The following is a 19,180-nucleotide window of genomic DNA, read 5'->3' on the forward strand; positions in this document are numbered from 1 at the left end:
CTTGGCTCACAGAGCAGCTGCAACACGAACAAAAAACATTAAATAGCAACATGATGTATTATATTATATTATAGTGCAAACAGATATCAAGTGGAAGACAGTCTGGATGGTCCCCCATAAATATTTGATTGTAAATGTAACCCAGGTCCCACGTAGCTATGGTAAAGCTAGAGTATGTAGTACAATGAGACTGGGCCTGGGTTCGTAGTGCTACTAGTAATGATACCTGATACCCTCTAATTTAACTAATAAGGACCACCACAACTGTATTTTACACAAATTTATCCCTCACCGGGTATTTGTTTAGACAAAAAGAAATGAATAAAATAAACAGTTACTTTTATAAAATGAATTGAATTCAAATGAACAAACAAAAATACTGTAAATGTGACTACATGGATTTTCAATAAAAGATTATCAACACAAAATACCTCTTTCTTTAGTGCCAACTGTTATTTCAGTTACAACAGCTCACACCTTTAAAAGGGATGAATTTCAACCTTTGATAATAACTTTGATTAAAACTACAACACTTACTCAATTTAAACTAAATTTGTAACAGTGGGCCCCCACACACAAACACACACACACTTTAACCTGTCCACACTACACCGGTAGCACAGTGCTTGTTGCAGGCCTGATTCGAAGTTCGGGTGCGGTGAGGCCTAAAACTGATGGCCGCTTCACTCAAACTGAGCAATAAACAAAATACGTGCACTTTAGTTCCAGTTAGTACTCACAAGTCCAATGAGTTTGTTAGTGGGGCAATCAGAAACGGGCAGTTAGCAGTTAGTTCACCAGTAGTGAAGACATTCAGGGGTAAGAAAACAGTCAGGGGCGAGGAAATAGCAGGGTCCATCCGGGCAGAAACCTCTCTCTCCCTCTCCTTTCAGAGCGTCCCTCGGCTTCTAAACATATTAAAACACTTGAGCTAACAATACCAAATGCTATCACATAACGATTTAGCATTAGCATGCTTTGACTGAAAATCACAGAGCTAAACATACAGCATGGCATCACAGCACATAACGCGGTAAGCTGCGCTAATTAGCAAGTCGCTAGTTAGCATCACTATAACGAATAGTTACAGTACAAATGTCAAGGCACACAGTCTCATTTACCTCTTGCAGATCACAAATAAGTAATATCAGGACCACGGGTAGTCGACCTCAATGATACACTTAGATGCAAAATCCACACCACGTTTGCCTTACGACATCTCTCTCTTCGGACTTAGCTTCTGTGTCCGCTCCCACAGATTCACACAAACTGTTACCACTCGTCCCGCCCCCATAACAGAGAAGAGTGACATTGACTGGCTCGTCAGCACAACAACCAATGACAATACAATATTGAGATAACTGACATTAGATGGGTAAATAAGCTTAGGTTACACCCCAACATATTTAGTGTGCACAGAAAATGAACTCTAAATCATGAAACCCTTTTATTTATTGGACTCTTAACTGTAAATGAAATACATTTGTACTTGCATTTGATTTTTAAACCTTTTATCAACTATTTATATTTTAACCACTTTTTATAACAGTAGACTTTTTCTTTATACTGCAAGCCCGAATAATTGCAGACAGGGCTACATAAATAAGGTGAAAGAAGTCTCTTTTAAAATTCTACATAAATGTTATCCAGCCAGTCACTACATGGTCAAATTTAAAAGGGACATAAATACTAATTGTACTTTCTGTGGGGATCATCCAGAAACTGTGACACATCTTTTTTGGTACTGTTCTTTTACACAGAGATTTGTTATTGTCCATATTTTAAGGGAGTTTTCTTTACGATGGGAAAATGTTTTATTCTGTTTCTTTAAGTTTTTCTAGCAATACAAAGTCCTGTGTCACCCCTAAGGTTCAAACATGTAAAGTGAAACACACACTTGTTTCATAGCACATGAAAATAAAAACTAACTAACTATTAAATCATGATACATCCTAAGTGCAGAGCCAGCACTGGATAGTTCAGGTGTACTATAATCAAGCGGTAATGACAAGAACTGCTAAGATACCAAGAACATACCCACAGAAACAAACAATGCTGTTACCAATATTTTTATCTGTACGATATCAGTGGAACTGATAATATGAAATATTAGTCAGATATTGCTTTTTTTTCTAGTATGAATATAAAAAGAAATAAATTAAATAATTACTGAAGTGTATGCAGTGACTTTAAAGATGACTTTATTGACCAAATCATGGTCAAATCATAGCACTGGGTTACTTAAAAAAAAACCCAGCATGAGAACAGATTTTGTTATCACGAACACTTTTCTGCCCACCGTTTCAGCAAATTATTCTTTAAAGCATGAACCCCAGGCAGAGCACTGAGTACCAAGACCCACGAACACCTTTTGAATTACTTCAAAAGTGTACCTTAAGTCCTTTAGATAGTCCAGGTTAAGTGCATAGATGAGTCCAAGAAAAAGTGCAACTGCATTAGGGAAATCACAGACGTCATTGAGGACAATCTGATCCTCAATCACCAGGGCAATGCTTGTTATTGTTGGGCTTGAGCAGATGGTCCGAAATTGTGTCAAACATTGATATTTGACATCACAACAGAGAGATGAATCTGGCAGGTCTACCAGAACGAGTAAGAGCTGACCTAGAAAAGAACCCAGACTTTGTGGTCGCAAATTCTACAAAATGGGAGAGACACGTGATACATAGACTTCAGCTTGATATTTGACATCACAACAGAGAAGCGAGTCTGGCATTGATATTTGACATCACAGCAGAGAAGCAAGTCTGGCATTGATATTTGACATCACAGCAGAGAGACTGGATGTGATGTCAGAAAGATGACTGTGATGTCAGAACCCTCTAAATGTTGTAATTTACAGATGGTAAATGGCCTGTATTTGTATAGCGCTTTACTAGTCCCTAAGGACCCCAAAGCACCTTACACATCCAGTCATCCACCCATTCACACACCGGTGACGGCAAGCTACATTGTAGCCACAGCCACCCTGGGGCGCACTGACAGAGATATTTAATTCCAAATGATTTGACTGCATCATTGCGTCTTTGAGTTACAAACTCTCTATCAACTTTGTGAATAAATTCACGTCCCCCTGTGACCTCATAATTACACCACAGTTCAGATAGCATGAATGAGTCATGAGGTCACACCAACAGTGACATCAGCAGTGACATCACTAAAGTTGCCAGGTGAGTCCATAAATAGAACCCGTGACGTGGAGCAGGTACCGCCATTTTGCACCTTGTGAGCAGCCTGAAAGTGTTGGCCCAACTGGTCTTAAACTAAGAAACACTAAAGTTAAATTTGAAAACAATTTAAAACAAAACATCCCCATTCTAAAATGTCATGTGACAATCTGATTGGCTTACGGAGTGATGATGTCACAAGGACTATGTTGCCTTTGATCTGAAGTCTATAAATAGGGGTCAGAAGCAGCAATTAATCAGTTTGTTCACAGCCTTCAAACGTTCGACCAGAGATCCATTTGGAAATATTTCTAAGCCTTTTCAGAGTCACTGTGCACGGGCTCCAACATGCCTCCACGAAAAGGCCAACAAAGACAAAAAGATTATGCTGCCTGTCCTTTGTGTTCTGGCCGGCCAATCTCTCCAGGAGAAATTGTGCGGCCAATCTCTCCAGGAGAAATTGTGCGGCCAATCTCTCCAGGAGAAATTGTGCGGCCAATCTCTTCAGGAGAAATTACCACGGATGGTGTCTTATCAGTCCTAAGAACATTACAGGAAAGTCAGAAGGAAAAATCTGACCTACATTACAAAATTAAACAAATTGAAGAAGAGAAGCTTCAACTAGTGGAAAAGTGCAGACAACTGGAAGCACGAAATAAAGACCTGGAAGAAAAACAGCAACGCCAGCCTGATATAAAAATGATCAACGAGGGCTCGGGAGTGAAGTTTGGTGAAGGACGAGAGAAGATTTTTTCTCGTTTTCTTTCATCAGGAACACAGAGTGCTGAATTAAAAGAAACATCTGCCCAGCTTCAAGGAAAGAAAGCTACTATTGAGGAGATACAGTGGGATCTCCAAAACATTGAGAAACAGAATCAGGTGCTTCGAGGAAAGCTCAATGCAGCGGAGAAAACAATTGAAAAAATCCACCAACAGAAGACTGAACAGGAAATACAAATGCAGGACGAACTCAAAGCCATGCAGAAATTGTACAACGATCTGAAAGTCAAGTGTGGTGAAACAAAGCGCAAAAATAAAGAGCTTCTTGAAGAGAAAAAGCAACAGGAAGAAGAAAAACGTATTATCCAGGACTTTGAGAGAAGGCATCTAGAATTGCAAGAATTTTATAATAAAGAATATGAGGAAACACTTCAACTGAAAAGAGAAAAGGAAATACAAATGAAGGACAAACTCAAAGCCACACGGAAATTGTACAACAATCTGATAGTCAGGTTTGGTCAAATAAAGCGCAAAAATAAAGAGCTTCTTGAAGAAAGAAAGCAACAGGAAGAAGAAAAACGTATTATCCAGGACTTTGAGAGAAGGAATCTAGCATTGCTAGAACTTTGTGATGAAACTCCTGAACTGCAAAGAGAAAAGGAAATACTGGAAAAACGATGTTCAGAGATGCAGTGTAGGATTGATGGAATGAAGAGAAAACACTCAAAGGTCATTAATGAGATGTTGTTGAAGTCCAATGACTTGAAGAGCCAAATAATTGAAATGCAGGCACAAAAGCAACAACAGGAGAAAATACATGAAGACCTGCAGCGTACGAGTCAAGAAATCCAGAGAAAAAACGAGCTGTTAGAAGAGATGCACAACAAAAAGCAAGAAAAGCTTAGAAAAAAACAAGCAACCTTAAAAGAAATGAAGCAAAGATGCCAGCAACTCGAGCAGCAGAATGCAGAAACAAACGATCAGCTGAGAACCCTTATCCTGGAGAACGAGCTCGTGGAAAACTACCCGAAAAAGAAGAAAAAAGGCTGGTTCTGCCGCTTATTCAAATGATTTAGCCTCGTCCTCCTCCACCTGTGCCCCATCTTACTTTGCACCTCTCCTGTCCCCCCAACACATATTCTCCACCTTCTTCATCTTTTTTCACCCCAACCAGTCCCAGCAGTTGACTGTCCCCTCCTGAGCCTGGTTCTGCTGGAGGTTTCTGCCCGTCAAAAGGCAGTTTTTCCTCACCACTGGCTGAAAAGGTGGCGCACGAAGAGAAACTGCACTCCACAAAAAAGCAACGGGAAAGATTTATATCCAAAGTGAATTGGCTGGAGAAGAAAGAGCGCCACTTCCAAGAGGAATTGTACCAGTGAATCCTCCTGTAGAGTCTCCATCAACACCACCTTTCCTCAATTCTGATGATGGATTACCACCAGTTGATTGTTAAAAATTAACTGCTAAAATAGGCCATTAGAAGTATACTTCATCTTGTCTCCCTATATCATGGCTGGGCAATCTCAGTCCACGAGGGCCGGTGTCCCCGGCCCTCGTGGACTGAGATTGCCCAGCCACCCCCAACCGGTCGCAGCAGATGGCCGTCCCTTCTTGAGCCTGGTTCTGCCGGAGGTTTCTTCCTAAAGGGAGTTTTTCCTCTCCACTGTCGCCCAGTGCTTGCTCAAAAGGGGATCATTGGATTGTTGGGGTTTTCTGGCTTTTACTGTAGTGTTTTCACCTTACAGTATAAAGCAGCTTGAGGAGACTGTTGTTTTGCCATGATGCAAATTGATGCACATCTATTATAGCATCAAAGTAAAACAAAAAAACTAAAGTATACTTCAATGAAACGAATCACAATGTCTAATCTGGCAAAAAAAGAAAAGAAAAAAGCTTCCACCTTTAAATAAAAATCCAAATCACAAACACATTCTGATTTTTGTTGTGTTTTTTTGTGTGTTGTCACATATAAAATCTTTGCACTCTGTCACGGTCTCGGTGTCTGCCCGGCCGGCTCCGCAAGGCTACATATGTTTATTGTGTTGCTGCTTTCTTCCACTCGTCATTCTGCCGGGGCGGAGCTCAGGCCCACGCACCTGTCTGCAATTACGCTGCAACGTGTCCTGTCTGTATGGAGACTGAGCTGCCAGAGTAATAATGTAGATACAGGCCTCTTTCTCCTGCTGCTGGTGTTCATGGTTTTATTCCATTGATGTTGCTATCATTTGTAAATATATTTATTTGCTGTTATTTTATCAATTTTCTACTACTGTCGTTCATGTATTTAATTTTTGTATTTAAATATGATTTTTTTAAGTAATGCTGCGAGATGGACAGTTAAATAAAGGTTTCATTGAATAAAAAAAGATTTAAAGATGACTGGTGGCGGAAGCAGAGCACAGACTGTGTCTATCGCTATCGTGTGGTGCAGAGATATATTGCCATTGAATTTAGACAACGAAAGCTTGGCTCACAGAGCAGCTGCAACACGAACAAAAAACATTAAATAGCAACATGATGTATTATATTATATTATAGTGCAAACAGATATCAAGTGGAAGACAGTCTGGATGGTCCCCCATAAATATTTGATTGTAAATGTAACCCAGGTCCCACGTAGCTATGGTAAAGCTAGAGTATGTAGTACAATGAGACTGGGCCTGGGTTCGTAGTGCTACTAGTAATGATACCTGATACCCTCTAATTTAACTAATAAGGACCACCACAACTGTATTTTACACAAATTTATCCCTCACCGGGTATTTGTTTAGACAAAAAGAAATGAATAAAATAAACAGTTACTTTTATAAAATGAATTGAATTCAAATGAACAAACAAAAATACTGTAAATGTGACTACATGGATTTTCAATAAAAGATTATCAACACAAAATACCTCTTTCTTTAGTGCCAACTGTTATTTCAGTTACAACAGCTCACACCTTTAAAAGGGATGAATTTCAACCTTTGATAATAACTTTGATTAAAACTACAACACTTACTCAATTTAAACTAAATTTGTAACAGTGGGCCCCCACACACAAACACACACACACTTTAACCTGTCCACACTACACCGGTAGCACAGTGCTTGTTGCAGGCCTGATTCGAAGTTCGGGTGCGGTGAGGCCTAAAACTGATGGCCGCTTCACTCAAACTGAGCAATAAACAAAATACGTGCACTTTAGTTCCAGTTAGTACTCACAAGTCCAATGAGTTTGTTAGTGGGGCAATCAGAAACGGGCAGTTAGCAGTTAGTTCACCAGTAGTGAAGACATTCAGGGGTAAGAAAACAGTCAGGGGCGAGGAAATAGCAGGGTCCATCCGGGCAGAAACCTCTCTCTCCCTCTCCTTTCAGAGCGTCCCTCGGCTTCTAAACATATTAAAACACTTGAGCTAACAATACCAAATGCTATCACATAACGATTTAGCATTAGCATGCTTTGACTGAAAATCACAGAGCTAAACATACAGCATGGCATCACAGCACATAACGCGGTAAGCTGCGCTAATTAGCAAGTCGCTAGTTAGCATCACTATAACGAATAGTTACAGTACAAATGTCAAGGCACACAGTCTCATTTACCTCTTGCAGATCACAAATAAGTAATATCAGGACCACGGGTAGTCGACCTCAATGATACACTTAGATGCAAAATCCACACCACGTTTGCCTTACGACATCTCTCTCTTCGGACTTAGCTTCTGTGTCCGCTCCCACAGATTCACACAAACTGTTACCACTCGTCCCGCCCCCATAACAGAGAAGAGTGACATTGACTGGCTCGTCAGCACAACAACCAATGACAATACAATATTGAGATAACTGACATTAGATGGGTAAATAAGCTTAGGTTACACCCCAACATATTTAGTGTGCACAGAAAATGAACTCTAAATCATGAAACCCTTTTATTTATTGGACTCTTAACTGTAAATGAAATACATTTGTACTTGCATTTGATTTTTAAACCTTTTATCAACTATTTATATTTTAACCACTTTTTATAACAGTAGACTTTTTCTTTATACTGCAAGCCCGAATAATTGCAGACAGGGCTACATAAATAAGGTGAAAGAAGTCTCTTTTAAAATTCTACATAAATGTTATCCAGCCAGTCACTACATGGTCAAATTTAAAAGGGACATAAATACTAATTGTACTTTCTGTGGGGATCATCCAGAAACTGTGACACATCTTTTTTGGTACTGTTCTTTTACACAGAGATTTGTTATTGTCCATATTTTAAGGGAGTTTTCTTTACGATGGGAAAATGTTTTATTCTGTTTCTTTAAGTTTTTCTAGCAATACAAAGTCCTGTGTCACCCCTAAGGTTCAAACATGTAAAGTGAAACACACACTTGTTTCATAGCACATGAAAATAAAAACTAACTAACTATTAAATCATGATACATCCTAAGTGCAGAGCCAGCACTGGATAGTTCAGGTGTACTATAATCAAGCGGTAATGACAAGAACTGCTAAGATACCAAGAACATACCCACAGAAACAAACAATGCTGTTACCAATATTTTTATCTGTACGATATCAATGGAACTGATAATATGAAATATTAGTCAGATATTGCTTTTTTTTCTAGTATGAATATAAAAAGAAATAAATTAAATAATTACTGAAGTGTATGCAGTGACTTTTAAGATGACTTTATTGACCAAATCATGGTCAAATCATAGCACTGGGTTACTTAAAAAAAAACCCAGCATGAGAACAGATTTTGTTATCACGAACACTTTTCTGCCCACCGTTTCAGCAAATTATTCTTTAAAGCATGAACCCCAGGCAGAGCACTGAGTACCAAGACCCACGAACACCTTTTGAATTACTTCAAAAGTGTACCTTAAGTCCTTTAGATAGTCCAGGTTAAGTGCATAGATGAGTCCAAGAAAAAGTGCAACTGCATTAGGGAAATCACAGACGTCATTGAGGACAATCTGATCCTCAATCACCAGGGCAATGCTTGTTATTGTTGGGCTTGAGCAGATGGTCCGAAATTGTGTCAAACATTGATATTTGACATCACAACAGAGAGATGAATCTGGCAGGTCTACCAGAACGAGTAAGAGCTGACCTAGAAAAGAACCCAGACTTTGTGGTCGCAAATTCTACAAAATGGGAGAGACACGTGATACATAGACTTCAGCTTGATATTTGACATCACAACAGAGAAGCAAGTCTGGCATTGATATTTGACATCACAGCAGAGAAGCAAGTCTGGCATTGATATTTGACATCACAGCAGAGAGACTGGATGTGATGTCAGAAAGATGACTGTGATGTCAGAACCCTCTAAATGTTGTAATTTACAGATGGTAAATGGCCTGTATTTGTATAGCGCTTTACTAGTCCCTAAGGACCCCAAAGCACCTTACACATCCAGTCATCCACCCATTCACACACCGGTGACGGCAAGCTACATTGTAGCCACAGCCACCCTGGGGCGCACTGACAGAGATATTTAATTCCAAATGATTTGACTGCATCATTGCGTCTTTGAGTTACAAACTCTCTATCAACTTTGTGAATAAATTCACGTCCCCCTGTGACCTCATAATTACACCACAGTTCAGATAGCATGAATGAGTCATGAGGTCACACCAACAGTGACATCAGCAGTGACATCACTAAAGTTGCCAGGTGAGTCCATAAATAGAACCCGTGACGTGGAGCAGGTACCGCCATTTTGCACCTTGTGAGCAGCCTGAAAGTGTTGGCCCAACTGGTCTTAAACTAAGAAACACTAAAGTTAAATTTGAAAACAATTTAAAACAAAACATCCCCATTCTAAAATGTCATGTGACAATCTGATTGGCTTACGGAGTGATGATGTCACAAGGACTATGTTGCCTTTGATCTGAAGTCTATAAATAGGGGTCAGAAGCAGCAATTAATCAGTTTGTTCACAGCCTTCAAACGTTCGACCAGAGATCCATTTGGAAATATTTCTAAGCCTTTTCAGAGTCACTGTGCACGGGCTCCAACATGCCTCCACGAAAAGGCCAACAAAGACAAAAAGATTATGCTGCCTGTCCTTTGTGTTCTGGCCGGCCAATCTCTCCAGGAGAAATTGTGCGGCCAATCTCTCCAGGAGAAATTGTGCGGCCAATCTCTCCAGGAGAAATTGTGCGGCCAATCTCTCCAGGAGAAATTGTGCGGCCAATCTCTTCAGGAGAAATTACCACGGATGGTGTCTTATCAGTCCTAAGAACATTACAGGAAAGTCAGAAGGAAAAATCTGACCTACATTACAAAATTAAACAAATTGAAGAAGAGAAGCTTCAACTAGTGGAAAAGTGCAGACAACTGGAAGCACGAAATAAAGACCTGGAAGAAAAACAGCAACGCCAGCCTGATATAAAAATGATCAACGAGGGCTCGGGAGTGAAGTTTGGTGAAGGACGAGAGAAGATTTTTTCTCGTTTTCTTTCATCAGGAACACAGAGTGCTGAATTAAAAGAAACATCTGCCCAGCTTCAAGGAAAGAAAGCTACTATTGAGGAGATACAGTGGGATCTCCAAAACATTGAGAAACAGAATCAGGTGCTTCGAGGAAAGCTCAATGCAGCGGAGAAAACAATTGAAAAAATCCACCAACAGAAGACTGAACAGGAAATACAAATGCAGGACGAACTCAAAGCCATGCAGAAATTGTACAACAATCTGAAAGTCAAGTGTGGTGAAACAAAGCGCAAAAATAAAGAGCTTCTTGAAGAGAAAAAGCAACAGGAAGAAGAAAAACGTATTATCCAGGACTTTGAGAGAAGGCATCTAGAATTGCAAGAATTTTATAATAAAGAATATGAGGAAACACTTCAACTGAAAAGAGAAAAGGAAATACAAATGAAGGACAAACTCAAAGCCACACGGAAATTGTACAACAATCTGATAGTCAGGTTTGGTCAAATAAAGCGCAAAAATAAAGAGCTTCTTGAAGAAAGAAAGCAACAGGAAGAAGAACAACGTATTATCCAGGACTTTGAGAGAAGGAATCTAGCATTGCTAGAACTTTGTGATGAAACTCCTGAACTGCAAAGAGAAAAGGAAATACTGGAAAAACGATGTTCAGAGATGCAGTGTAGGATTGATGGAATGAAGAGGAAACACTCAAAGGTCATTAATGAGATGTTGTTGAAGTCCAATGACTTGAAGAGCCAAATAATTGAAATGCAGGCACAAAAGCAACAACAGGAGAAAATACATGAAGACCTGCAGCGTACGAGTCAAGAAATCCAGAGAAAAAACGAGCTGTTAGAAGAGATGCACAACAAAAAGCAAGAAAAGCTTAGAAAAAAACAAGCAACCTTAAAAGAAATGAAGCAAAGATGCCAGCAACTCGAGCAGCAGAATGCAGAAACAAACGATCAGCTGAGAACCCTTATCCTGGAGAACGAGCTCGTGGAAAACTACCCGAAAAAGAAGAAAAAAGGCTGGTTCTGCCGCTTATTCAAATGATTTAGCCTCGTCCTCCTCCACCTGTGCCCCATCTTACTTTGCACCTCTCCTGTCCCCCCTAACACATATTCTCCACCTTCTTCATCTTTTTTCACCCTCCCCCCCCCCCAACCAGTCCCAGCAGTTGACTGTCCCCTCCTGAGCCTGGTTCTGCTGGAGGTTTCTGCCCGTCAAAAGGCAGTTTTTCCTCCCCACTGTCGCCTCGTGCTTGCTCAGAGGGGATTGTTGGGGTTTTCTCCCCTCCTCCTTTCCCCCCTTCATTTACTTGTTTAACTTTTCTTTTGTTGTTTCTGTAGTTACTTGTTTTACTTTTTTCAACTTATGTAACAAAATAATAAACCAATTGAATTTATCCTTTGAGTATTTTTCATCTAATCTTTACAGATTTAAGCTCTGTCTTTTATTTGCTTGTTAAAACCCCATCAATGGTGAAGTAAAAACCCTGGGACATGGTTTAAAACGTTGAAATAGACTAACCAACTAGTCTGAAACTAAGAAACACTTAAATATTACGTTAAATTGAAAACAGTTCAAAAGAAATATCCCCATTCAAAAATGTCATGTGATAATCTCATTGTCATAGGACATCATCACTCCAGCAGTTCAATAAGGCTGATCGAAGGGTACAAAGAAAGGGGCAAGGCAAACTGATGCAAAACTAAACTTTAACCTAAACTGGGTGAACTAAAACACAACATGAAGAACCCTGACATGAACATGAACAAACCTGGACATGAATACATGAAAAAAAGCACATCCCTGTGTTTGTGACCCCCTCCCCAGCCTGTTGAATGGTGGGGGGAGGCTGTAGTCTTTTATTATAGGCACAGCCTATGTGAGGGTTCTGTTTTCTTCTTTAGTAAACGTCCTGCCTTTATGACCCTTTTGGTGAGCAGGAGGTCACACAAATGCATCCCCAAAAACACACACACATGGACACGCATACACACACACACAGACACATGCACACACATGCACACACTCACATGCACACACATACCTAGAAACTAGAATTCTGTGATCTGTTGTGTACACGTAGCCTGGGTTTTGGAGTAAGTCGCGTTTCCTGCCGCAAACGTAAAAGAAGTCCAAGGGTGAAATACACTGCAAAGTATTTATTGGGCAGTACGTGGTGTGTGGATGGTTGACGAATGAAGTGAAATTGTGCGCTAAGCAGAAGTGAGTGTGTCTGACGTCACGGTGTGTGTGAAAAGGTATCCAGCTGGGGCAGACATGATTCTGCAGGTCACCTGCCCAGTGGACAAAAAGAAATAAAATATTTGTGTGGATGAAATATGAATGATAACATGAAGAGTGTTTGGTGTTTCTCAGTTATGACCTGCAGTCTATCTGGGTCAGATATAAACCAAGTTTAGCTGGAGTTTATTTTCGTTGTGCTGACTTTTTACAGTCAGTTACAATAACTCGTACTGCGTGAGCTAGCATGACGGAGTTTCTATACAGCTGGGTGGTGCTATGATGTTACTGATAGTCAGTGTTGGTCAAGTTACTTGAAAAAAGTAATCAGTAACTAATTACTGATTACTTCCCCAAAAAAGTAATCCCGTTACTTTACTGATTACTTATTTTCAAAAGTAATTAATTACTTAGTTACTTAGTTACTTTTTAAAAACACGATTTACAACCTGAGTAGGTGATAAAGCGATAGATTTTTCAGCCCATGTCACGGACCCAGTTCCAGGGATTCGGGGTCCGTGAGCAGTGTGGACTACTATTGTAGTTATTATTATTATTATTATTATTATTATCATTATTGTGGTTGTTGTTATTATGGTTGTGTCTGCTGTCCTGTTTTTCCGTGTTGGTGTACTGTCAGGTGTTTAGGGGTGTGTGCTTGTGTATGTGAGGGTGCGGTCGTGGCAGGCACTTTTAGGCCTGGTGGGTGTGGCCCTGCCAGCTGACCGGTCCCACCCAGGAATCCACACACACCTGGCGCCGATCAAGCCTCGTCAGAGGAGCTTCAAAACAGTGTGGCTGAGAGCTCCTCGACGCTGGATCGTTGAGTGACTTCCCGTCAGTCTTAAGTGTATTGTGCAAGGTTAGTGCAAGTCTACTGTTAGGTTTTGTACTCACGGCTGCCTTTGGTATGCGTGTTTCCTCAGGAGGAATTGTGGCGACCAGGAGGCAGCACACGGAGAGTACACAGGGAACGGAGACAGAGCACGGAGCACGGGATAAAGGAGAAGACACGGAACGGGAGTTGGGATCGCACGGGGGGATTTATTGTTGTTCGGATTGTCACCACTGTAAATAAACACTGTTGCACTGTAGAGTCCTGCATTTTGGGTCCTCCTTTCCCCACATCCCCACGGTCTGCCAGCGAGACCGTGACAGCCCAATTCTACTTTTTCTGCATAATCCATCATACAAAATGTAATCAAATGGAAAAGTCTCTTTTTTTAACTTGTTTTATTAGTTTTAATCTTTTAACTTCATGCATCAAGCAAACATTTAATTATCTGCAACATTCTCTGACTTGAATAAATTAGTTTAACATTTAAACCTATTTTCTGCACATTCCAGCACATAAAATAAAATATTTTTTGTGTTTACACTCAGTCTTTCAAATAGATGCAAGTAAAACACAGCAGAAAATAAATAAAGTCAAAGACTCAGCAGTCCTGTTGCTCTATTTTCACCTGTAAAGCAGGAGTGGGGTAGGCGGAGGTTTTCTGTGAGTTTCCCAGTACGTCGTTGCGCAATGTATTAGAGCATTCATTAATGCGGTATAGCTAATAGTCTGCAAGGTTTAATTCTTCTGTTTGTGTGGTCTACAGATAAAGGAGGAGTTCAAGAGAATAACCACTGCAAGTCTCGAATGGCTACACTTGACCATTGCACTCCAAAACTGATGGATGTCATTTTATCAAGCGGAGGAGCTAAGGGAGTGAGAATCGTCGTCGTTATCGTTCCTCTCCTACGTTTTATTTCTCCGGTTTCAGCGTTTTTGCTTCACAACTAAAGCGAGCAGTTTACTTTGTGCTCTAACATGGACTCGAATCAACCAGCGCCACCTCTGGCCAAGTGCCACAGCCTACAGCCAGATCAGCCTGTGACACACATCTGCACCACGTTTGAATTCGTTTCATGCACAACACATTTGTACCTTTCAAACTTGTCAGTTTGTGCGTCATGCAAATAAACCTTTGAAAAGAATGAAATGACACTAATATTTCACTAGTGTTGTAACATCACATGTCGTTAGCGTAGTCTGCCTGCGGCGACCAGCTGTGAGACGGGCGCTGCTCTTGTGGCGACCTGCAGCAGGTGTTTATTGGCATTTACTTTCTCTTTTTGTTTTTAACCTTTGTTTTTAACTCTGTTCTTAACCGTGGTTTTAACTTTTTGCCGAGATGGAGATCTTCTACACCTTAGTTTTATTGTTGTTGGCGATATTCACCTGGAGTCATTCACTCTCACTGACAATCACTTATACACGCGAGGAACTCCTTGGATTACGGTGGTCCTGTTTGTCTATGCACGACTCTTCTAATGCTCGGACAGATGTGATTCTTGGTGAGGATTTATTTCCCCGGTCAAAGACAAATTTTGGAAAGCCCCGCCGCTTGAGAAAACGCGGAAAGAAAGGCGGTGTGCGTCAGCGTGTAAGAAAACTTCGGAGGAGGAATCGTGTTCCTCTGCCTTCTATGATTCTGGCCAATGTCCAATCTCTTAGGAACAAAACGGATGAATTACAAGGGAATGTGCTTCATCTACGGGAATACAGGGAGGCTTGTCTGATGGCGCTTACCGAGACATGGCTGACCGATATGGACAGTGACACTTCACTGCGAATCAGCGGCTTTGGGACCCCTGTCAGGCTGGATCGGAACTGTGGAGTAACACGCAAATCTCACGGAGGAGGGGTTTGTTTATATATCAACCAGGGCTGGTGTAATAATTTTACTGTGCGGGAGCGGTTGTGTCTTTCTGACATCGAGCTCCTTTCAGTATCTGTCAGGCCTTTTTACTTACCGAGGGAGTTCCCTCAAATTTTTGTCACTGTTGTTTACATTCATCCTAAGGCTGACGTTAAAGTTGCTGCCGATGCCATTTTTAAAGTGGTACACAATCTGCAGACTCTCTCACCGGATGCTCCAAATTTTATTCTCGGTGATTTTAACAATTGTAATCTTAAGAAATCACTGAACAATTTCTTTCAATATGTCACTTGTCCTACAAGGAATAACAAAACGCTGGATTTGTGTTATGGACCAATTAAGGGGGCATACAAGTCTGTGGCCGGACCTGCGCTAGGTTCTTCGGATCACAATGTTATTCACCTCCTCCCTGTCTACAGATCTGTGGTTAGGAGGGAGAAGGCCTGTGTGAAGCGGACTAATGTCTGGACAGAAGACAGTTGTGTTGCCCTTCAGGGGTGTTTTGATTGCACTGACTGCTCCTTGTTTCAAGAGAGCACTTCTGATTTGGATGAACTCACCGATGTGGTGTGTAGCTACATCTCTTTTTGCAAAGACTCTGTGGTTCCAGTCAGAGAATTTAAGACTTTCCCTAATAACAAACCGTGGCTCTCTAAAGATATTAAGGATCTGATTCTTAAAAGGAAAATTGCTTTTAACGAGGGAGACGCTCCCACTGTGAGAATATTGAGGAAGGAGGTGAGGGCTGCAATAAAGATTGCCAAGATGAGGTATAGAAATAAGATTGAGGCAGAACTCAGTAGTAACAACCTCAAAAGAGCTTGGCTTGGTATGAAAACAATGGCAGGGTTACAGATGAAAGGTAAAAGCAGCATTACCCTAGAAGGGTTTACCTCTGACAAACATCTGGCAGACGATCTTAACAGTTTTTACCTTCGTTTTGAGAACTTTGACTGCTCTAGGCAGACCAGCACACTGAGGGAAAGGACTATCACTCCCCCATCTATTTGTATTGATGAGACAGGGGTAGCTAATCTTTTCAGACACACCAAAAGCAAGAGTCCTGGACCTGACAACATCTGTGGACAGGTACTGAGAACTTGTGCTGATCAGCTGAGTGGGATTTTTCACTATATCTTCTCACTTTCTTTAGAGCTACAGATGGTACCTAAGATTTGGAAACATGCGATCATTGTTCCTGTTGCTAAGGGCAGTTCTCCTAAGGCACTGAATGATTTTAGGCCTGTGGCTCTGACTTCTTTAGTGATGAAGACATTTGAGAAGATAATTAAGAAGGAGATTTTAATGCATGTTGAACACCATCTTGACCCCTTCCAGTTTGCCTATAGAGCAGGGAGAGGTGTGGAGGATGCTGCTGTCACACTCCTGCATCTCTTGTATAAGCATCTTGAGGCCCCCCACACCCACGCAAGATTATTATTTGCTGACTTTTCATCTGCATTTAATACAATTCAACCCTCTTATTTGCTGACAGGCTTTACAATCATTTCAAGCTTGACACTAGTCTGGTCGGCTGGGTGACAGACTTTCTGACTAATAGGTCACAATGTGTGAGGGTGAATCATGTCTTTTCTGATGTGCTCTCCTCCTCTACTGCATCACCCCAGGGTTGTTGCCTCTCTTCCCTTCTGTTTATTCTGTACACGAATGAGTGTCGCAGCAATTTCACAAACAGACACATCCTGAAGTTTGCTGACGACACAGTAATCGTCAGTCTTCTAGTGGGGGACGAGTCAGGCCATGGACAGGTTGTAGATGATTTTGTGAACTGGTGTGATGAGTCCTTCCTCTCACTGAACGTGTCAAAAACTAAAGACATGATTATTGATTTTAGGAAGTCCTCTTATAGCTCATCACCCACTATCATTAAAACTGCCGATATTGGGATCGTTGAGAGTTATAAATATCTAGGTGTGGTACTTGACCATAAACTGTGTTTTGAATCTCATGCTGATGCCACTACTAAAAAAGTTCAACAAAGGCTGTTCTTTTTCAGGAAAATGAGATCTTTTAATGTCTCATCTGAGATGTTGTCTTTGTTTTATAGAAGTTTTATTGAATCTGTGATGTCTTTTTGTATCGCTGCCTGGTTTGGTAACCTGACGGTGAAGAATAAGAATCGGTTGGGATTTCTGGTAAAAACCGCTAGCAAAATTTCAGAGCGCTAGCAAGATGGACGTTTGGCCATTTACAATAGAAACGTGCTTAGAAAGGCTCAGTCTATTATTAACTGTGTGAACCATCCACTTCACAGTGAGTTTGAGTTGTTGCCTTCCGGCCGCCGTTTTAGAGTACCTCCGAGGAGGATTAAAAGACTCCAGGTCTCTTTTATCCCTACTGCGTCTTGTCTCCTTAATGGCAAATAATTGTCCTTGAATTTTCTATCATTATTATTGTTATTATTGTTTTATAGTATTGTTCTGTTGTTCTTATCCTCCTGCTGCTAAACTAATTTCCCCTTGTGGGACAATAAAGAAAAAAATTGAATTGAATTGAAAAATTGTGTCTTTTCTCTGCAAACAAACATTTTAGAGTTGGTAGTTATATACAGTCTGTTTAAGTGTGGTTAATCTAACGAACATTTATAAGGAGATGGCAGTTACTGTGAATGTACAGCAGGTGATTAGTAATAAACAGTCAGACAATGACCCTGACAATCTCATTCAGTCTTGCAGATTGCACCTTCTGTGGAAAGTGGTACCACACGGTGTGTGTGGACTTCCCCTGTGCAGAAGACGACTACAAATGTTGTGGGTGCTAAATAAACAGACAAAATTGATCCCTGTTGTCTTTGCTTACTGATTGTTTTCAGTGTTGACAATCCACATTGCTGGGTTTGCATCTTTCAACATGTGTGTGGGTAGATGTGGATGTACCAGGGGTAAGTGCAGCCACTCAGCCTCTACTCAATGTGATCATAGCAGCAGGTGCAGATGTGTCACAAGTTAATCTAGTAGTAGGCTGTGGTACTTGGCCACAGGTGGCAGCATTGGACTGACCTCCATTGGAGACTGCTCCAGCTGCTGTGTAATAGTGGATCTGCTACAAATTGAAGATCATATGCAAGTTTTGGAAATGAACCCTTGTATTATGTTGAAAAACAAAAAAATGACATTGATTTTGTTGTGGGTCATTGTGACCCGTACTGTGTAAATCCACTCAGAATTGTCAAAAAACTGCAATAAAACAATAGCAACTTTATTTCCCATCAGATAAACATGTAGAACACAGACATACAACAGTTAGACTTTCCATAACTATTGTAGGTACCATTTGGTTTTTCGTTCTTACAAACACATTTCTTTTGAACTTGCCCAACGTTCTCAGTTTTTGTGAGAGTCCAGTCTTATAGTGACGTGTGTGGGAGAGTCCAGTCCTACACCTGGTTCAGGGCCCGAATAGCCTGGGGGAAGAAGCTCCTCTTCATTCTCTCTGTTTTGGCCTTAAGGGAGCGGAAGCGCTTCCCAGACCTCAACAGTGAGAAGAGTCCATTGTTGGGATGGGAGAGGTCCATCATAATCTTCCTAGCTTTGGACTTGCACCGCTTGGTGTAGATGGACAGCAGGTCAGGGAGCTCTGATTGAATGATGCGTTCGGCCGAGCGCACCACTCTTTGCAGATCTCGCCTGTCCTGCTTGGTGCTGTTCCCAAACCAGGTGCAGATGTTTGCCGTCAGGACACTCTCGATAGTGCAGGAGTAGAAGTGGGTGGCTGTAGCTCAGGTGGCAGAGCAGGTCAGCCACTAATCAGAAGGTTGGTGGTTCGATCCCAGGCTGCCTCCTGGCTGCATGCCAAATATCCTTGGGCAAGATACTATGTCTGCCTACTGGTGGTGGTCAGAGGGCCCGGTGGTGCCAGTGTCCGGCAGCCTCGCCTCTG

The 19,180-nt window shown here is 41.2% G+C and overlaps 2 protein-coding genes across 2 annotated transcripts; both read left to right on the forward strand.

The window, feature by feature from the left end:
* The first annotated feature begins 3,119 nt into the window (after nucleotides 1-3,119).
* LOC147339612 (uncharacterized) lies at nucleotides 3,120-6,361 on the forward strand. Its single transcript, XM_086296840.1, has one exon. It carries the CDS (start codon nucleotides 3,537-3,539, stop codon nucleotides 4,977-4,979), a length of 1,443 nt encoding a protein of 480 aa, XP_086152966.1. The 5' UTR covers nucleotides 3,120-3,536; the 3' UTR covers nucleotides 4,980-6,361.
* A 3,112-nt stretch (nucleotides 6,362-9,473) lies between these two features.
* LOC147339613 (uncharacterized) lies at nucleotides 9,474-11,793 on the forward strand. Its single transcript, XM_086296829.1, has one exon. The coding sequence runs from the start codon at nucleotides 9,909-9,911 to the stop codon at nucleotides 11,376-11,378; it is 1,470 nt and encodes a 489-aa protein (XP_086152955.1). The 5' UTR covers nucleotides 9,474-9,908; the 3' UTR covers nucleotides 11,379-11,793.
* Nucleotides 11,794-19,180: the final 7,387 nt, after the last annotated feature.

This window comes from Aulonocara sp. 'chitande type north' Nkhata Bay, linkage group LG1 (genome assembly GCF_057382095.1).
Source record: "Aulonocara sp. 'chitande type north' Nkhata Bay isolate Kocher_YH1m ecotype deep benthic linkage group LG1, A_spYH_male_GT1.1, whole genome shotgun sequence".
NCBI classification, from domain to species: Eukaryota; Metazoa; Chordata; class Actinopteri; order Cichliformes; family Cichlidae; genus Aulonocara; species Aulonocara sp. 'chitande type north' Nkhata Bay.

Excerpts from the sequence above, each read along its gene's own strand:
- LOC147339613 (XM_086296829.1), top strand. The coding sequence starts at position 9,909 with ATGCCTCCACGAAAAGGCCAACAAAGACAAAAAGATTATGCTGCCTGT.
- LOC147339612 (XM_086296840.1), top strand. The coding sequence starts at position 3,537 with ATGCCTCCACGAAAAGGCCAACAAAGACAAAAAGATTATGCTGCCTGT.